The sequence below is a fragment of the Mustelus asterias genome, chromosome 9 (genome assembly GCF_964213995.1).
Source record: "Mustelus asterias chromosome 9, sMusAst1.hap1.1, whole genome shotgun sequence".
Classification (NCBI taxonomy): domain Eukaryota; kingdom Metazoa; phylum Chordata; class Chondrichthyes; order Carcharhiniformes; family Triakidae; genus Mustelus; species Mustelus asterias.
Window position 1 is genome coordinate 109768424 of NC_135809.1, and position 17722 is coordinate 109786145.

At 45.8% G+C, this 17722-nt stretch overlaps 1 protein-coding gene and 1 pseudogene across 1 annotated transcript; one reads left to right on the plus strand and one right to left on the minus strand.

Moving 5' to 3' along the window:
• Positions 1–7823: 7823 nt before the first annotated feature.
• LOC144498910 (dispanin subfamily A member 2b-like) lies at positions 7824–14897 on the minus strand. Its single transcript, XM_078220800.1, has 2 exons — positions 14509–14897; positions 7824–8233 (listed from the first exon to the last, which is right to left on the minus strand). The coding sequence occupies exons 1-2, from the start codon at positions 14734–14736 to the stop codon at positions 8081–8083; spliced, it is 381 nt and encodes a 126-aa protein (XP_078076926.1). The 5' UTR covers positions 14737–14897; the 3' UTR covers positions 7824–8080.
• Positions 14898–15017: 120 nt separating this feature from the next.
• On the plus strand, positions 15018–15147 carry LOC144499390 (U2 spliceosomal RNA; annotated as a pseudogene).
• The last annotated feature ends 2575 nt before the right edge of the window (positions 15148–17722 follow it).

Sequence of the window (17722 nt, forward strand, 5' to 3'; positions counted from 1 at the left end):
AAGAGCATCTTACCCCCATCCTAACCCTGTAACTCCACACATTTACCATGGCCAATTCACCTAACCTTCACGTATTTGTACTTTGGGAGGAAACCAGAGCACCTAGAGGAAATGCACGCTGACACGGGGAGAATGTGCAAACTCCACACAGTCACCCGAGGTTGGAATCGAACTGGGTCCCTGGTGCTGTGAGGCAGCAGTGCTAACCACTGAGCCACCTGGACATTATTTTTTGGCTGCGTTTTCATGTGACCCCACTCCCATACTAAACTAAAAACTTATTTTTTAAACTGTACCCTGTATCAGTTGAGGAATTCTTTGGACTTTGTTTTTGAAAGAATTCTCCACTGTATTGCATCTTACAGCACTGTAAACTTGGTGTTTCAAATTCCTTTCCTGCAGAACTGCTTTGGTTTGAAACAAATTACTTGTTATACAATGGTACTGCTCTGTACTGTACAGAACTTGTGTTTGTGTAACCTGGTGTAAACTTGGTATTTTAAACAGGTCTCAGTTAGGATGAAGCAGGCAAACAATGAAGCAATTTTAAAGTCACTTACTGCAGTGTACAGTACAGTATTTCAAGCTATATGGTGCAGCGTTTCAATTTTTACATTGATTCTTCCGGGTAAAAATTGTCCTCAGGAACCTAACTCTGGCTTTAACATTGATTCCTATGAGAAACCGTGTTTCACTTAAGCAGGTTTCACTTCAAGTAGCGATTGTCAGGAAAGCGACCACCAATTTAAGTGAGGACTCCCTGTACTTAAAAGTTACACAGAGTGTGTATAAAATATAAGTGCATAACCAAAATCAGTGATTAAAATGTGAGATAGTAAAGTCTCCCTATACATTCAGTTAATACATAACCCTGAGTGGTAAAAGTGTAAAAGGATGATACAGTTACGAAACGAAGCACGCACTGTTACAAAAGTTAACTTTAATACAAAGAATGCATTGTGCCAAATATAACTGATTTCATTTTAAAACACCATGAATTAAAACTTAATGTAGAATACAGCTGTTGTTATTCTTTCCTATCTTCACACATTAAATCCCTTCTACATAAGAACATTACCTAATTTTCATTTGCTGATAACACCAGGTTTTGATAAGGTTTTAATGATGAGAGGATCTACGCTCGCCTGATCAACCTTGAAGGTTTCAAATTCTGGCTCTGTGAGGTGAAATTAAGTAAAACAGGGACATCTCCAGCAGTTGTTCTGTAATTAGTTCAGGAGGGGCATGGACAGGGTGGATAGGGAGTAGCTGTTCCCCTTAGTTGAAGGGTCAGTTACGAGGAGACACAAGTTAAAAGTGAGGGGTAGGAGGTTTAGAGGGGATTTGAGGAAAAACCTTTTTACTCAGAAGGTGGTGACAGTCTGGAATGTGCTGCCTGGGACGGTGGTGGAGGCGGGATGCCTCACATCCTTTAAAAAGTACCTGGATGAGTATTTGGCACACCATAACATTCAAGGCTATGGGCCAAGTGCTGGCAAGTGGGATTAGATGGGCAGGTCAGGGCCTTTCATGCATCGGTGCAGACTCAATGGGCTGAAGGGCCTCTTCTACACTGTAGGATTTTGTGTGTCACTTTTATTCTTAACACTTTGTTGTCAACTGAAGCTGACCAGACTGACCAGTTACATCTCTCAGGAAGTGGTCCCATGGTTATTAAACATTAAGAAGTTTAATTTCCATTCTTTCCAATATTGGCTTTGGGCATTCCACTGACTGGGTACAGATTGGCTGAGGCAGCTATGAATAGAAATTTGTCCACAGCCAATGTACCCCATCATCTGTACACAACCAATGTACCCCAACATCGGTACACAGCCAGTGTACCCTAACATCGGTGCACAGCAGCCAGCCTATCCCAGCTTTGGCACATGACCAGCATATCCTAACATCAGAACAAAGCCACCGGCTATACCAATATTTGCTTAGTTACTAACAATCTACAGATTCCAACTGGCCTCTGGATTCTCAGCTCACATTTCCAATTTTCTCGCCAATATTTCTGGATAATACTTCGTTGGGAGATTTGAAAGATTGGTGAGTTGATGTGGAGGAGCGGCCAATCGGCTGATGTCGCTTGGGGCTTTGGGCACTGGCTCCTTGAGTCGGTGGTTGGGAGATGATACAGTGATCAAGCAACCATCCCGTTTTTAACTGGTTCATCCCGTGATGTTGCTGATTATCCCGGCTCACGGATTGTTTCCTCCCAGGGCAGCTTTTGGTCCTGGATTTTTCAGTGATTTCCAAGGTGATCCTGGAAACTTTCTGGAAATGGGGTTTCATCTCGCACCCGGCCATGTTTCTTTGTCACCTGGGCAGCTGTACTCTGCTCCTGCTATCCACCACCAGGTGGCTATACACAGCCCAACTTGCAGCTCTTACTCTGTTTCTCGTTCCATGGCTGAGGTTCCCGTTTCCCTCTCACCATCAAAGCTGTCTCTACATTGTGGAGACCATTCTGCCCTTTGTATTCAGAGTGAGAGGGAACAAATAGTGCTGAATGTGAGAGGGAAAGAGATACAGACCACAATACAACAGGGGTGGAGTGCAACCACAAACTGGTACATTGATCAATTAATATTGTTTATTTCCTATGGATCAATTTCTCTAAAGCTTAGACCCAGAATTAACATTTTCACAGGAGTTCTCCCAATAGTAAGTGTAGTTTCAGAGGCAGATCAACAGAACCCTAACATCAATGACTAATAATAATAATAATGATAAATGGCTATTTTGACCGTATCTTTGCCAAGCTCATTGAGTGTTAAGGGGAGATGGTTAGATTCTCTCCTGTCGGTGATAGTCATTGCCTGGTACATCTGTGGCATAAATGTTACTTGCCACTTATCAGCCCAAGCCTGAATGTTATCCAAGTCTTGTTCGGGTGATTAGAACAGACCTCTTGGAAACTTAGCATCTTATTTTGTAGCGTATCACTGTAGTTAAGGTGAGAGATGTTAATACAGGAACCTATATGTGCACACACACAAACACACATTTCTGGCATCCACTGTTAGAATAAGAAATAGACCAAATTCAGCCCCAACATGGTTAAAATGGGGATTAAATTTCACCCACGTGTAACCCAACAATGTGACCCAGTTACAACTTCAGTTCTTTATTGCATCACTGGCCAGGCTAGTATTTATTGCCCATCTTTATTTTAATTTATTCGTTCATGGGATATGGGCATCGCTAGCTTCTTGAACCATTGCAGTTCATCCGGTGCAGGTGCACCTACAGTATTAGGAAGGGAGTTCCAGGATTTTGATCCAGAATTATGAACAACCTGGATCCTGTGAGATTTAACCTTATGCAACAACCTACCATGTGGAAACTTGTCAAAGGCCTTGCTAAAGTCCATGTAGACAACATCAACTGCACTGCCCTCATCTACCTTCTTAGTTACCCTTCAGAAAACTCAATCAAATTTGTGAGATATGATTTTCCACTCACAAAGCCATGCTGACTGCCCCTAATCAGTCCTTGCATCTCTAAGTGCCTGTAGATCCTGTCTCTCAAAATACCTTCCAACAATTTACCCACTACAGATGTGAGGCTCACCGGCCTGTAGTTCCCAAGCTTTTCCCTGCAGCCCTTCTTAAACAAAGGCACAACATTTGCCACCCTCCAATCTTCAGCACCTCACCTGTGACTATCAATGATTCAAATATCTCGGCTAAGGAACCCACAATTTCCTCCCTAGCCTCCCACAGTATCCTGGGATACACTTCATCAGGTCCCGGGGATTTATCTACTTTGATGCGCTTTAAGACTTCCAGCACCTCCTTCTCTGCATACGTACACTCCTCAAGACATCACTATTTATTTCCCCAAGTTCCCTAACATCCATGCTTTTCCCAACAGTAAATACTGATGAGAAATATACATGTAGGATCTCACCCATCTCTTGTGGATCCACACATAGATGATCTTGTTGATCCTTAAGAGGTCCTACTCTCTCCCTAGTTACTCTTTTGCCCTTTATGTATTTGTAGAAGCTATTTGGATTCTTCTTTGCCTTGTCTACCAAAACAATCTTGTGTCCCCTTTTCGCCCTCTTGATTTCTCTCTTAATTCTACTCCTACACTCTCTATACTCTTCAAGGGATCCACTTGCCTATGCATGTCATGTGCCTCCTTCTTCTTCTTGACCAGGTGAGCAGGTTATTGCAGTGCAAATCCCTCCAGAAAACACCATTGATGACACGTTCCATCACTTTTTCCATTTCCCTCAGCTGTCATCTTGTGGTCTCTAACAACGTAGAAACATAGGAAAATGGGAGCAGAAGTAGGCCATTCAGCCCCTCAAGCCACTTCTACCATTCAACTATATTATGGCTGATGGCTACCTCAACACCATTTTCCCGCACTATCCCCAAATCCCCTGATGTCTTTAATATCATGAAATCTATTGATTTCTGACTTGAACATTCTCAGCGACTTAACTTCCACAACCCTCCAGGGTAGAGAATTCTGAAAAATTCACTAACCTTGATCCTAAATGGCTTCCCCCTTATTCTGAGACGGTGTCCCCTTGTTCGAGACCACTAGCAGGAGAAACATATTTTCTGCATCTAACCTGTCTATCCCCAAGTTTCAATGAGATTATCTCCCATTGTTTTAAGCTCCAGAGAATACAGACCCAGGCTCCTCAATCTCTCCTCAGAAGACAGTTCTGCCATCCCAGCAATTTGTCAAGTGAACCAGCACTGCGCTCCCTCTATGGCAAGTGTATCATTCCTTCAGTAAGGAAATCAAAATTGTGCACTATGCTCCAGGTGCAGTCTGTACAATTGAAGAAAGACATCTTCACTCATGCATGCAAATCCTCTTGGGGGTAAAGGCCAACATATCATTTACCTTCCTAATTGCTTCTGTACCTGCATATTAATTTTCAGTGACTCATGAGCAAGGACACTCATGAGTGTCCTTGGACATCAAACTCTCACGTAGGAGGTCTTGTAGTGTAGTGGTAGTGCTACTAATGCTGGACCAGATATTCCACATTTGAGTCCAATGTCATGCTTGTTGGCCATGGAAAGAGCATTCAACCTAGTTCATTAGGTTGATAATCTGTTCAGAAATCCTTCCACCATTTCCCCACTGTTTCCCAAAGGGTAAAAGAAAGGTATGAATGTCAAGATACCCTAACAACAACAATCTCTCATTTAAGAAATACTCTGCACCTCCGTTCCTCCTACTTCACATTAATCTACATTATATTCCATCTGCCATGTTCTTGCCCAATTACTAAGGCTGACCTAATCCCCTTGAAGCCTCTTTTCCTCATTCTGACAGCACACATTTCCACCTAGTTTTGTGTCATCTGCAAACTTGGAAGTACTACATTTGGTCACCAAGACAAAATCATTGTTATAGGTTGAGAACAGCTGGCACCCAAGTATTGATCATTGTGGTACTCCAATATTCACAAAGCGCCTACCTGAAAATGACCCATTTATTCCTTCTCTGTTTTCTGTTTGTTAACCAATCTTCAATCAATCTATCCCATGGTCGGCGCAACATCGAGGGCCAAAGGGCCTGTACTGCGCTGTAATGTTCTATGTTCTATGTACTCTCATTTTCTTTTGCCGTCCTCCTGTGTCGGACTTGATTGAAAGCCTTTTGAAAATCCAAATATACCACATCCACTGGTTCTCCCTTATCTATCTGCTAGTTACATCCTCAAAATAACTGCAACAGGTTTGTCAAACATGATTTCCCTTTCATTAATCCATGCTGATTCTGATGAATGAGATCATTATTTTCTCAGTGTCCAGTTAACACATCCTTTATGTATATTCTGTTCTGCGTTTATCAACTTGTTGATTCCTCAGTTGTTAAATTCTAAAATGCTATCAATCGTGGGGTTGGCTATTTTTTTTGGCAACTTTCTAAGCCTCTTCCTTTGATTTAGTACAACATTCAACTTCCTTTGTTAGCTATGGTTGACTCATTTTCCTGTTTCCATACCACAAAGAAATGCATATTTGTTGCAAACCATGTATTCATACAGACCATTCACTGTCTATTATTATATTTTTTTATATGTCTTCACATCAATCACAGCTAAACTGACCCGCATACCTTCATAATTTCCTTTGTTTAGATTTCCAAACAATTTCAGATTGAACTATATTATTATGGTCATTCTTCTCCAAAGTTTCTTTAACAACAAGATTATTAATTAGCCTGTTCTCATTGCAAATACCAGATTTAAAACAGCCTATTCTCTAGTTGGTTCCAATTGGTGATGAGTCATGGGTGTGGAACAGGGAAATACTGAGATAAGACCTGGGACAGAGAACCAGATAAGTCTCTTGGCACAGAGTTGTGAGGCTGTAGAATGTACTTCCTGAGCTATCTTTTTCTGTTACAGAAGCAACAGCCATATCAAGCTTCTTGAATATATTAGATAGATGGTTGGACAAAAATGTAATGAAGAAGCATCGGAACAGAATCTGGGGGCTCACTTGTCAGTCCAGAGATTTGGGATTTCACTTTCATAAACCAACTCCACTCCTGACATCTCCTCTCATCGTCACCAGAAACACCTTCCTCCCCAGCCTGCTCTTGTGGCCACTAGAGACCCCCACCCCACAATGCTTTTATTAGTTATCAGCAAATAGCACAGCCCATCATCAGCCCCCCCCCCCCCCCCCCCCGTTTTTTAGTTTACTTCCCAAACATTGGTCGCAAATTTGATTTATGGAGCAGGCCAATTTAAAGCACTAAGACCTTATCCCCACAGCTGCGAGGAGGACACAGAGGTGCTTCAGTGTGATTTGGAAAGGCTGAGTGAGTGTGCGTTTGCATGGCAGATGCAGTTAAATGTGGATAAATGGAAGGCAGATTATTACTTGAATGCGTGTAAATTGAGAGAAGTGGATGCTCAGCAAGACCTTGGTGTACTTGTGCATCAATTCACGAATGACCTTTTGGGAAGGAAATCTGCCGTCCTTACCTGGTCTGGCCTACATGTGACTCCAGAGCCACAGCAATATGGTTGACTCTCAACTGCCCTCCAAGGGCAACTAGGGTTGGGCAATAAATGCTGGCCAGCTAGTGGCGCCTGTGTCCCATGAATGAATACTAAATATTAGTCGCTGAATGTAAGCGTGCAGGTACAACAAGCAGTAAAGAAGGTAAATGAGGAGAGACTAAGTTGGTTAGGATGATAATAATTGGAGTTTGGAAGAGTGACAGGGGATTTCATAGAAGCTTATGAAATTCTAACATGGTTAGACAGGGTAGATTCAGAAAGAATGTTCCTGATGGTGGGGGAGTCCAGAATTTGGGGTCATAGTTTGAGGATAAGGGGTAAACCTTTTAGGACTGAAATGAAGAGGTCTTCACCCAAAGAGTGGCGAATCTGTGAAATTCGCCACCACAGAAAGTAGTTGAGGCCAAAACGTTATGTGATTTCAAGAAGAAATTACATATAGCTCTTGGGGCTAAAGGGATCAAGGAATATGGGGAAAAGGCAGGAACAGGATGTTGAATTTGATGATCAGGCATGATCAAAATGAATGGCAGAGCAGGCTCAAAGGGCTGAATGGCCTACACCTGCTTCCATTTTCTATGTTTCTACATCACTGAGTGGCACTCCACAAATCAAGTTTCACATTTGCTGTCTTTCCCAGAACAAAGGACACCATCCTCATTGAATAACAGCATTTCAGGGTGCAATTAACCACAAATCCATTTGATGCAAATTGGTTGCACGGTCATTTTTACTGTCCAAAGAAAGCGTTTATAGTAGAACACAGGAGGCTTGACATTTAACACCAAGGAGATGCAACTTGATATCAATTGCTTTATTTATACAGTCAAGGCCACACCTTGGCCAAGTTTAAGAAATCTGAATTGCTGCTGGGTGATCACTTCAAACATGCCAGCACTGCATAGACATTGTTGATAGAAAAAATCAATTATAGACAGAGTGCATCGAGGTGTTGAAAAGAGTTTGGCCAGAAAAAGACTCCCACTGAGAAAATGAGGTGCTGCTTGGGTTATTCCCAAGCTTGGGAATAACCATGCTTTGTTGTTCTTGTTGGAATCAACTGAAACTTAAAACAATAACGAGTGTCGACACAATGGAAACTACCACGGCAAGGCTGGCCAACACTGCGATCGTAATGTTGAGTGCTCGGGCTGTCGAGGCATAGTGCCGAGCACCTTCCGCATCTCCCACAACTTTCCGATCTCTCGACTGAAAGAAAACAAGTGTGGATTCAAACAGTAAAATTTCAAAGTCTTAATGCAAGCTGGACACAACAATTCAGCGGTTGAATTTCTGTTAACTTTGAAAAGGTCTATGCAAGGTGCTTTCTGATTTTCAAGTTGGCACTGTTATCAGTTTCAGTTGGGTTGGTAATCAGGGAAAAAATGTGACTGTTGAATGCAGAAATTTCCAGCAACAAATGCCAGTGGATTTTGTCACACTCAACTGAAAAATATTGCTTAAGCCAGAAAAGTAATGAAGGAACAATTGCCCACGATTCGCATCCAAAGATGAAGCAGCACAAAGTAACTTGTTCTTTAAAATAGCTCTTATTACAGTGACAGTGAAGTGAAAGTGGTTTGTTTTGGCAAAATAGCCTAAACTAAAATAAATAGATGTTTAAGTTTTAGTTTGGCTCACTTGAAGTTCTCATAACTGTTCTAAGAACAAGGCTTCAAGTAGCATTCCAGGATTTGAACTTGATCTGATCTAGCATCTACTGAGGGGACACTGTATTGACAGAGGTGTGATATTCCAGGAGGATATATTATTAAAAAACCCTTGACATGACTGAAAGTGGAGCACAGATTTTCCCTTGTGTCCATTAATCCCTTGTAGCAACGCTAAAACAGATTAGTCATTCATTTCAATACAGTCTCTGGGACCTTGCTGTAAATAACATGATTGCTGTATTCAAATATGTATGATGTCAACTACATTTCATCAGATATTAGTTGATTGCAAAATGCTTTGGCACATATCCTATATGTGAAAGGCACTAAGCAATGATTCTTTCTTATAAAACCTCTAACTAAGCAGGACAAAAATGTGTCTTAAACTATTTCTGAAGAAAGGAGGTTTGTTCTCAAACAACCATTGATTCCTATTGCTACCTTAAAAAGGAGTTCGTATTTTTGCCATTGGTAAATGTTGACAGTGATCCAAAGCCTTCAAAAATACTTTGTGAATTTATCAGCAAAACCGCCCATTGTAAAAATGTGGAGACACAAACTCGGCTCTAAATGTTGGATGCTCCTTGGCAAGGATTACACCGACTTTCAATGGTTATTGTACTGTTGTAGAACTAACCGATTTCAGAAATCTCTTTATAGGAGAAAGAAATCTTATTGCGTTCTTGTTTCAAAAGATCAGAAACATCCCAGTCCTACTCTACAGTAGGTGATAGACTCCATTACAAGGAGCAGACATGGGGCCCAATGGGGAAGGGATTAGTGAAGTTACCAGGCATTCAGCTAAGAAAATACAAGTGTAGAATGTATTACAAATCATTTACTTAAACCCTACAAACTTCAAATAATCTGGGAAAGATAAATCTTACTTGTATTTTATTTATTACAGATGAGTACTGTATGAAAAAAGGCTTAGGCTGGAATCCTTTGTGATAGGATATGGCTACTTGTGACATTATTTCTCAGACTAAGAATTTTTCATCTACCTCTAATTCAGCAGTGGCTCAGTAGATGGCTCACTGGACTTTGTCTCAGAAGGTTGTGGGTTCATATTTAACTACAGGGGCACACAAATCTGGCCTGGCATATCAGTACAGTTCTGAGGGATGGCTGAACTGTTGTAGACTCCTCACCAAGGAAACATGGTACTATCATAGAATGGTTATAATACAAAAGGAGGCCATTTGGTTCTTTGTGTTTGTGTCTTCTCTCTGCAAGATCAACACGCCTACTCCCATTGGTTGCTGTTTCTCCACAGTCCTGCAAATGTCTTTGTTACAGATAATTATCCAAATTTCTTTTGAGCTTTCCTCCACCACAGTCTTTGACAGTGCGTTTGAGAACCCAATCATACATGTCTGTGTTGCTTCTTTTGCCAATCACCTTAAATCTGTGCCCTCTGGTTTTCAATCCTCTACAAATGGTAGGTTTCACACTATCTACTGTCGGAGACTAGCTAACAGAGTGAGGCCCCTTTAGAACTGAAATCTTGCAGAAGAGATGTTAAGCCAAGACCCAGTCTGTCATAATGGAATCATTGAATCCCTACAGTGCAGAAGGAGGCCATTTGGCCCATCAAGTCTGCACCGACCACAACCCCACCCAGGCTCTATCCCCTTGACCCCCATGTATTTACCCTGCTAATCCCCCTGACACTATAGGGCAATTTAGCATGACCAATCAACCTAACCCATACAGCTTTGGACTGTGGGACGAAACTGGAACCCCTGGAGGAAATCCACGCAGACACAGGGAGAATATGCAAACTCCACACAGACAATGACCTGAGGCTGGGATTGAACCCAGGTCCCTGGCGCTGTGAGGCACCAGTGCTAACCACTGTGCCACCGTGCCGCCCCAGTGTCCACTCAGCTAAATGCAAAATATGCTGTGGTGTCATTTTGAGGAGCAGGGGAGTTACTGTGGTGGAAACATCTTTCTCCTGCCTAACCTTTCATATTTTTGGTCATCTGTTAGTAGATTACATGTACTCAATCGGTAATGCGTTGTTGCTTACAGATATAAACAGATGTACAGACAAGGGTTAATGAAGGAAGGCCAGATCGGATTGATGAAGGGTCATCCTGACTTGAAACATTGGTTCCATTCTCTCTCCACAGATGTTGTCAGACCTGCTGCAATTTTCCAGCATTTTCTGGTTTTGTTCCAGATTCCAGCACCTGCAGTATTTTGGTTTTATCATGTCTAAAATGATTGGGGTATTTGATGAAGTAACAAGGATGTTGTCAGGAACTTCAGTTAAAGTTTTAAAGTTTATTTATTAGTGTCACAAGTAGGCTTACGTTAAAAGTAATGTAAAGTTTTTTATTACTCACAAGTAGTAGTCCAAAGATGTGCAGGTTAGGTTGATTGGCCATGCTAAGTTGCCCCATAATGTCAGGGGGACTAGCAGGGTAAATATGTGGTGTTAGGGGAATAGGGCCTGGGTGCATTGTGGTTGGTGCAGACTCGATGGGCTGAATGGCCTCCTTCTGCACTGTAGGGATTCTATGATTGGCTTACATTAACACTGCAATGAAGTTACTGTGAAAATCTCCTGGTTGCCACACTCTGGCACCTGTTCGGGCACACTGAGGGAGAGTTTAGCATGGCCAATTCACCTAACCAACACATCTTTCGGACTGTGGGAGGAAACCTGAGCACCCCAAGGAATCCCATGAAGACACAGGAAGAATGTGCAAACTCACACCCACAGTGACCCAAGTCAGGAATCGAACCCGGGTCCCTGGCACTGTGAGGCAGTATTGCTAACCACTGTGCTACCATGCTGCCCATTAACACTGCAATGAAGTTACTGTGCAAATCCCCTGTGAGGAGAATTTGGAAAAGATCAGATCCCCTTGGAGCAGAGAAATTTAAGAGACTGAATAAAGGTTTTCAAAATGATGAAAGGTTTTGATTAATTTGATAGAGAAAAACGATTCCCTCTGGAGAGTGAGTCAATAACCAGAGGTCAAAGATTTAAAATAATTGGAAATGAATATTGAGGGGAGATGAGGAGAAATGTTTTCACTCAGTTGTTGGGATCTGGATCATTCTACTGGAAAAGCTGCTGAAAGCTGAATCCATGAATAATTTGGGGCAGGAACTGGAAAATGAGGAATTTACAGAGTTACCAACAGTAAAATAGGGATGAGGCACTCAGCAAGACTACTCTTTCAAAGAGCCAGCACAAATTCGATGGGCCGAATGGTCACTTTCTGTGCTGTAAGTTTCTATGATACTCAGGGGGGAATTTTACCACTTTGAGTCTAAGTGCCGAATCCGGGCGTCAAATAGATCCGTGCCTGGAATCCTCTTTCCAGCGCGCCCATACACGGTTTGCCGGCTCCGGCCCGATCCGCGCTGTGGCCGGGGCTTAGCGCTGGCATGCGCAGTTCGAAAAAAATCTGACAGAGCGTGTCCGGGCGCGAAAGAAAGAAAAAGCAGAAAGCGGAGAGAGCGACTCTCTGTCGATCATCCTCTGGTCGGGGGGAGGTGGAGGGATCCAGATCATCCTCTGGTCGGGGGGGGGGGGTGGGAGGGGAGGGGGTGTGACCAAATCATCCCCTCGGGTGGGGGGGAGGTGTGACATATCATCCTCTGGTCGGGGGGGTTCCGCTGCCAGTCTGCGGCCAATCCCTCCTCCCGGAGTGGACGTGCGGCCATGCCATCCCACAAAACCTTCAGGATGAAGCGATTCCTCGCTAAGAAGACGAAGCAGAACCGGCTGATTCCACAGTGGATCCGCATGAAAACCGGCCACAAGATCAGTACAAGTCTAAGAGGAGACACTGGAGAAGGACCAGGCTGGGCCTGTAAAGGGATACACCATCACTGGTACACTGCCAGACACAGATTACTCTTCCCTGCAGGGGCAAGACAGCGGGAGAGATGGCTGTGGCTGGTAGTGTACCAGTGATGGTGTATCCCTTTACAGGTCCAGCTTGGTCCTTCTCCAGTGTCTCCTCTTGGACTTGTACTGATCTTGTAGCCGGTTTTCATGCGGATCCACTGTGGAATCGGCCGGTTCTGCTTCGTCTTCTTAGCGAGGAATCGCTTCATCCTGAAGGTTTTGTGGGATGGCATGGCCGCACGTCCACTCCGGCAGGAGGGATCGGCCGCAGACAGGCAGCGGAACACCCCCCCACCCCGCGCGACCAGAGGATGATACGTCACACCCCCTCCCCTCCCAACCCCCCCCCCCCCCCCAAGAGGCTGAGACGTCACACCCTCTCCCCTCCCAACCCCACCCCCGCCCCCCAGAGGTTGAGACGTCACACCTCCTCTCCTCCCACCCCCGCCCCCCCAGAGGCTGATACGTCACACCCCCTCTCCTCCCACCCACCCACCCCCAGGGGATGAGACGTCACACCCCCTCTCCTCCCACCCTCTCCCAGGGGTTGAGACGTCACACCCCCTCTCCTCCCACCCTCTCCCAGGGGATGAGACATCACACCCCCTCTCCCAGGGGATGAGACGTCACACCCCCTCTCCCAGGGGATGAGACATCACACCCCCTCTCCTCCCACCCCCTCCCAGGGGATGAGACGTCACACCCCCTCTCCTCCCACCCTCTCCCAGGGGATGAGACGTCACACCCCCTCTCCCAGGGGATGAGACGTCACACCCCCTCTCCCAGGGGATGAGACATCACACCCCCTCTCCTCCCACCCCCTCCCAGGGGATGAGACGTCACACCCCCTCTCCTCCCACCGTCTCCCAGGGGATGAGACGTCACATCCCCTCTCCCAGGGGATGAGACGTCACACCCCCTCTTCCAGGGGATGAGACGTCACACCCCCTCTCCTCCCCCCCCCCCCCCCCACCAGAGGATGACCTGGGTCAGAGAGCCCTTGCAGTCTCTGACCCCACTCTTCGAAAGCTGCAGCTGCCACTTCGGACTTTTATTCGGCAGGTCGGTAACAGCGCGGACGCGGATCGGGCCGGAATACGGTAAAGTGGGATTTGGCGGTAGAGTTGGGCGCGCGGTTCATTAACTCGATTTAAATGCATGCAAATGTATTTAAATAGTCGGGCCGCCCGATTCAACCCGCGCCCGAATCGGGTGTGGGTAAAGCCTTCTGCTCGGATTCGGGTGCAGATCGCGTTAAAGGCCCGACGCCCAACTTTACCGCGATTTCGCGGGTAAAATCAGGCCCTCAGTCTGTAACACTTTGTAGATTACATGTGACCGATTTGTTACAGTTTTCCGAGTAAGAAACAGACACAAAGGATTAACAAGACGGCAGAGGTTTCCCAGTGAGATTTTCCCATTAAACACAGTTCATTAGAGCCGGGATCTCACAGCTCTGTGAACTTTAACAGGAGCTGGCTGATACTCCGGCAACTTCCCATTTCTGTAAAACCGCCAAACAACATGTCCCCATCCCCGGGGATCTCTGCTCCCCATCCCAGGGGGTCTCTGCTCCCCATCCCAGGGGGTCTCTACTCCCCATCCCAGGGGGTCTCTGCTCCCCATCCCCGGGGGTCTCTGCTCCCCATCCCCGGGGGTCTCTGCTCCTCATCCCCGGGGGTCTCTGCTCCCCATCCCCGGGGGTCTCTGCTCCTCATCCCCGGGAGTCTCTGCTCCCCATCCCCGGGGGTCTCTGCTCCCCATCCCCGGGGGTCTCTGCTCCCCCTCCCCGCGGGTCTCTGCTCCCCATCCCCGGGGGTCTCTGCTCCCCCTCCCCGCGGGTCTCTGCTCCCCATCCCCGGGGGTCTCTGCTCCCCATCCCCGGGGGTCTCTGCTCCCCTCCCCCCGGGGTCTTTCTCCCCGAGCCCCTCACTCACTTTAACAGAGAAGGCCAGCGCCACGAATCCCAGGCAGCAGAAATTCAAATAGAGAAAGTTGAAGATGGACCAGAGGAGGTGGTCCCGCACCAGGGACACATCATTCTGGGCCACAGTAATGACGGTGGATTGGAGCTGCCGTCCCTGCTCCTGCCGTCCCTGCTCCTGCAGTGCCTGGTACGGGTATGTGCTGGGATTGCGGAGCATGTGGTCAAACCTGTACTCCATCTTCCACCTAGTCGTCCTGGGAGAGAAAACTGACTCGAAACTGCTCTAGACTTCGCAATTCACACAGCGGGGCGGAGCGAAGGACTGAAACCACCTCCAACTAATGAGTCTGTCATCCTTCCAGAGATTGGAAATGACTCAGAGACAGTTAATACTCCTCCCCAACTCTCAAAGACAGGAAATGCACCTCCTCCAACACAGGAAACAGGTAATTTGACCACATGGAGATGCAACTTGACACCAGTTCTGTTCTTCATACAATCAAAGCAACACCTTGGCCAAGTTCTTCTTGGCCTTTTGGCTAAGATCAAGTGTAGTATCGGATCTGCACTTGGTTGAGGTCATGAGGTTGCGCTGAGGCTTCATATGTTTCATATGAAGCAATTTTTAAAAGCGGCATCTCGGCCTTTTGGCTAAGATGCAAATGAGCTCAAGTCTTGGAGGAGGATCCTCCCCCTTCTCCAATCAGCTTGACTCATGTAGATCAGGCCCGGGACAGGGTGGTTTGGTCGCCTGCCCTGTCTTGTCAGCCTGGATCGGAGATGTCTCAACTTGTTGAGACTCTGAATTGGATTTGATCTGATTGAATTGGAAAAGTATAAAAAAAAGAAATCTGTATTGCTGTACTGTGATAACTTTAAACGCGGGGTAACAGTCCAGTCCAACGCCGGCATCTCCACATCACAACTTTAAACGTGCCAAGATATCGTAGATAGAATCAATTATAGACAGAGTGCAGCAAAAACAGAAAATGCTGGAAAATCTCAGCAGGTCTGACAACGTCAGTGGAGAGGGAATAGTGTAAGAAGTCTCACAACACCAAGTTAAAGTCCAACGGTTTTAGTTGGTAGCAAAGGGAATAGAGCCAACATATCGAGTCTGGATGAGCCTTAGTCAAAGTCAGAGTGCATCAAAGTGTTGAAAAGAGTTCAGGCCAAAAAGACTCCCACCAAGAAAATGAGGTTCAATTCCAACCTTGGGAATAATCATGCTTTGTTGTTTTTGTTGGATTCACCTGAGATTTAACACGATAACAAGTGTCGACTCAATGGAAATTACCATGGCAAGGCTGACCAGATAATAGCCCTCCCCCAATCTCAGAGAGAGGTAATACCCCTTCCCCAATCTCAGAGATAGGTAATATCCTTCCCCCACCCCTAGAGACAGGTAATATCCATTCCTTACCCCAGAGACAGATAATACCCCTCCCTCACCCCCAGAAATAGATAATATCCCTCCCTCAACCCCAGAGGTAGATAATACCTATTCTCTACCCCAGAAACAGATAATAGCCCTCTCCCCAACCCCAGAGACAGATAATAGTCCCTCCCCCAATCTCAGAGACAGATAATAACCTTCTCCCCAACCCCAAAGATTGATAATAGCCTCCCTAACCCCAGAGATTGATAAAAAAATAGCCCTCCCTCAGCCCCAGAGACAGGTAACACCCCATTCCTCAACCCCAGAGATAGGTAATGTCCTCTCCCAACCCCAGGGAAAGGTAATAAATACCCTTCCCCCACCTTCAGAGACAGGTAACACCCCATTCCCCAACCCCAGAGATGGGTAATACCCCTCCCCAACCCCAGGGATAGGTAACAAATACCCTTCCCCCACCTCCAGAGACAGGTAACACCCCATTCCCCAACCCCAGGGATAGGTAATGTCCTCTCCCAACCCCAGGGAAAGGTAATAAATACCCTTCCCCCATCCCCAGAGACCGGTAATACCCCATTCCCTCCACCAAAGACAGGTAACATCCCATTTCCCCAACACCAAAGATGGGTAATATCCCTCCCCAACCCAAGAAACAGATAACACCCCTTCCCAAACCTGAGAGACAGGTATAACCTTCCCTCAACCCCAGACCAGTAATAGCCCCCCAAACCCCAGATAGGTAATATCCCTCTCCCAGACAGGTAATAGCCCCCCAAACCTCAGAGACAGGTAATACCCAACCCCAGACAGGTAATAGATATTACCCCTTCCCCAATCTCAGCGACAGATAATATCACTCCCTCAATCCCATGGATAGGTAATTCCCTTTTCCAACCCCAGAGACAGGTATTAGCTCTCTCCCAACCATGGAGACAATTAATACCCCTCCCCAACGTCAGACAGCTAAACCCCCCCCCCCTCAACCTCAGAGACAGGTAATACCCTTCCCCAACTCTAGAGAGAGGTAATACCTCTCCCCACAACCCCAGAGACTTGTAATGCCCCTTGTCCCAGTCCCAGGGACAGGTGATAACCTCTCTCCAACCCCAGAGGCAGATAATACCCTTCCCCCAACCCTAGAGACAGGTAATAACCCTTCTCAACACCAGACAGGTAATACCCTCCCACAATCCCAGAGGCACATAACAGCCCTCCCCAACCTCAGAGACAGGTAATACCCTCCCACAACCCCAGAGGCACATAACAGCCCTCCCCAACCTCAGAGACAGGTAATAGTCCTTCCCCAATTCCAGAGACAGGTAATGCCCCTCAGTCCTAAGGACAGGTCGTAACCCTCCACCAATCCATGATACAGGTAATCATCCCAGAAGCAGGCCACATCTGGAGGCAGTTAATACAGCCAAAGTATGTAATATTCCCAGAGCCAAAGGACAATGCTGAAGTATCACCATCTAGAAATGTTAAGCGAATGATCCATCAGGACTTTCTTCAGAGAGCCCCAATAACACAAGCCTGTCTTCAGCCAATTCAATTCACTTCACATTCTATCCAGGAGTCGCTGAAGGCACTTGGTGCCGCAAAGTCTATGGAACCTGAAAACACAGAATCATAGAATGGTTACAACACAGGAGTAGGCCATTCAGCCCATCAGCGCATTCATCTAATCCAAAACCTGCAGTTCTATCTAACCATGCTTTCTGCATTTGTGGGAGGTTCAGGATACTTCAGCTTCCTGTGTCTTTCTTTATTAAACTATTTACTTACATTTACTTATATAATAGAAATGAACTTAGGATGAAATAAATTG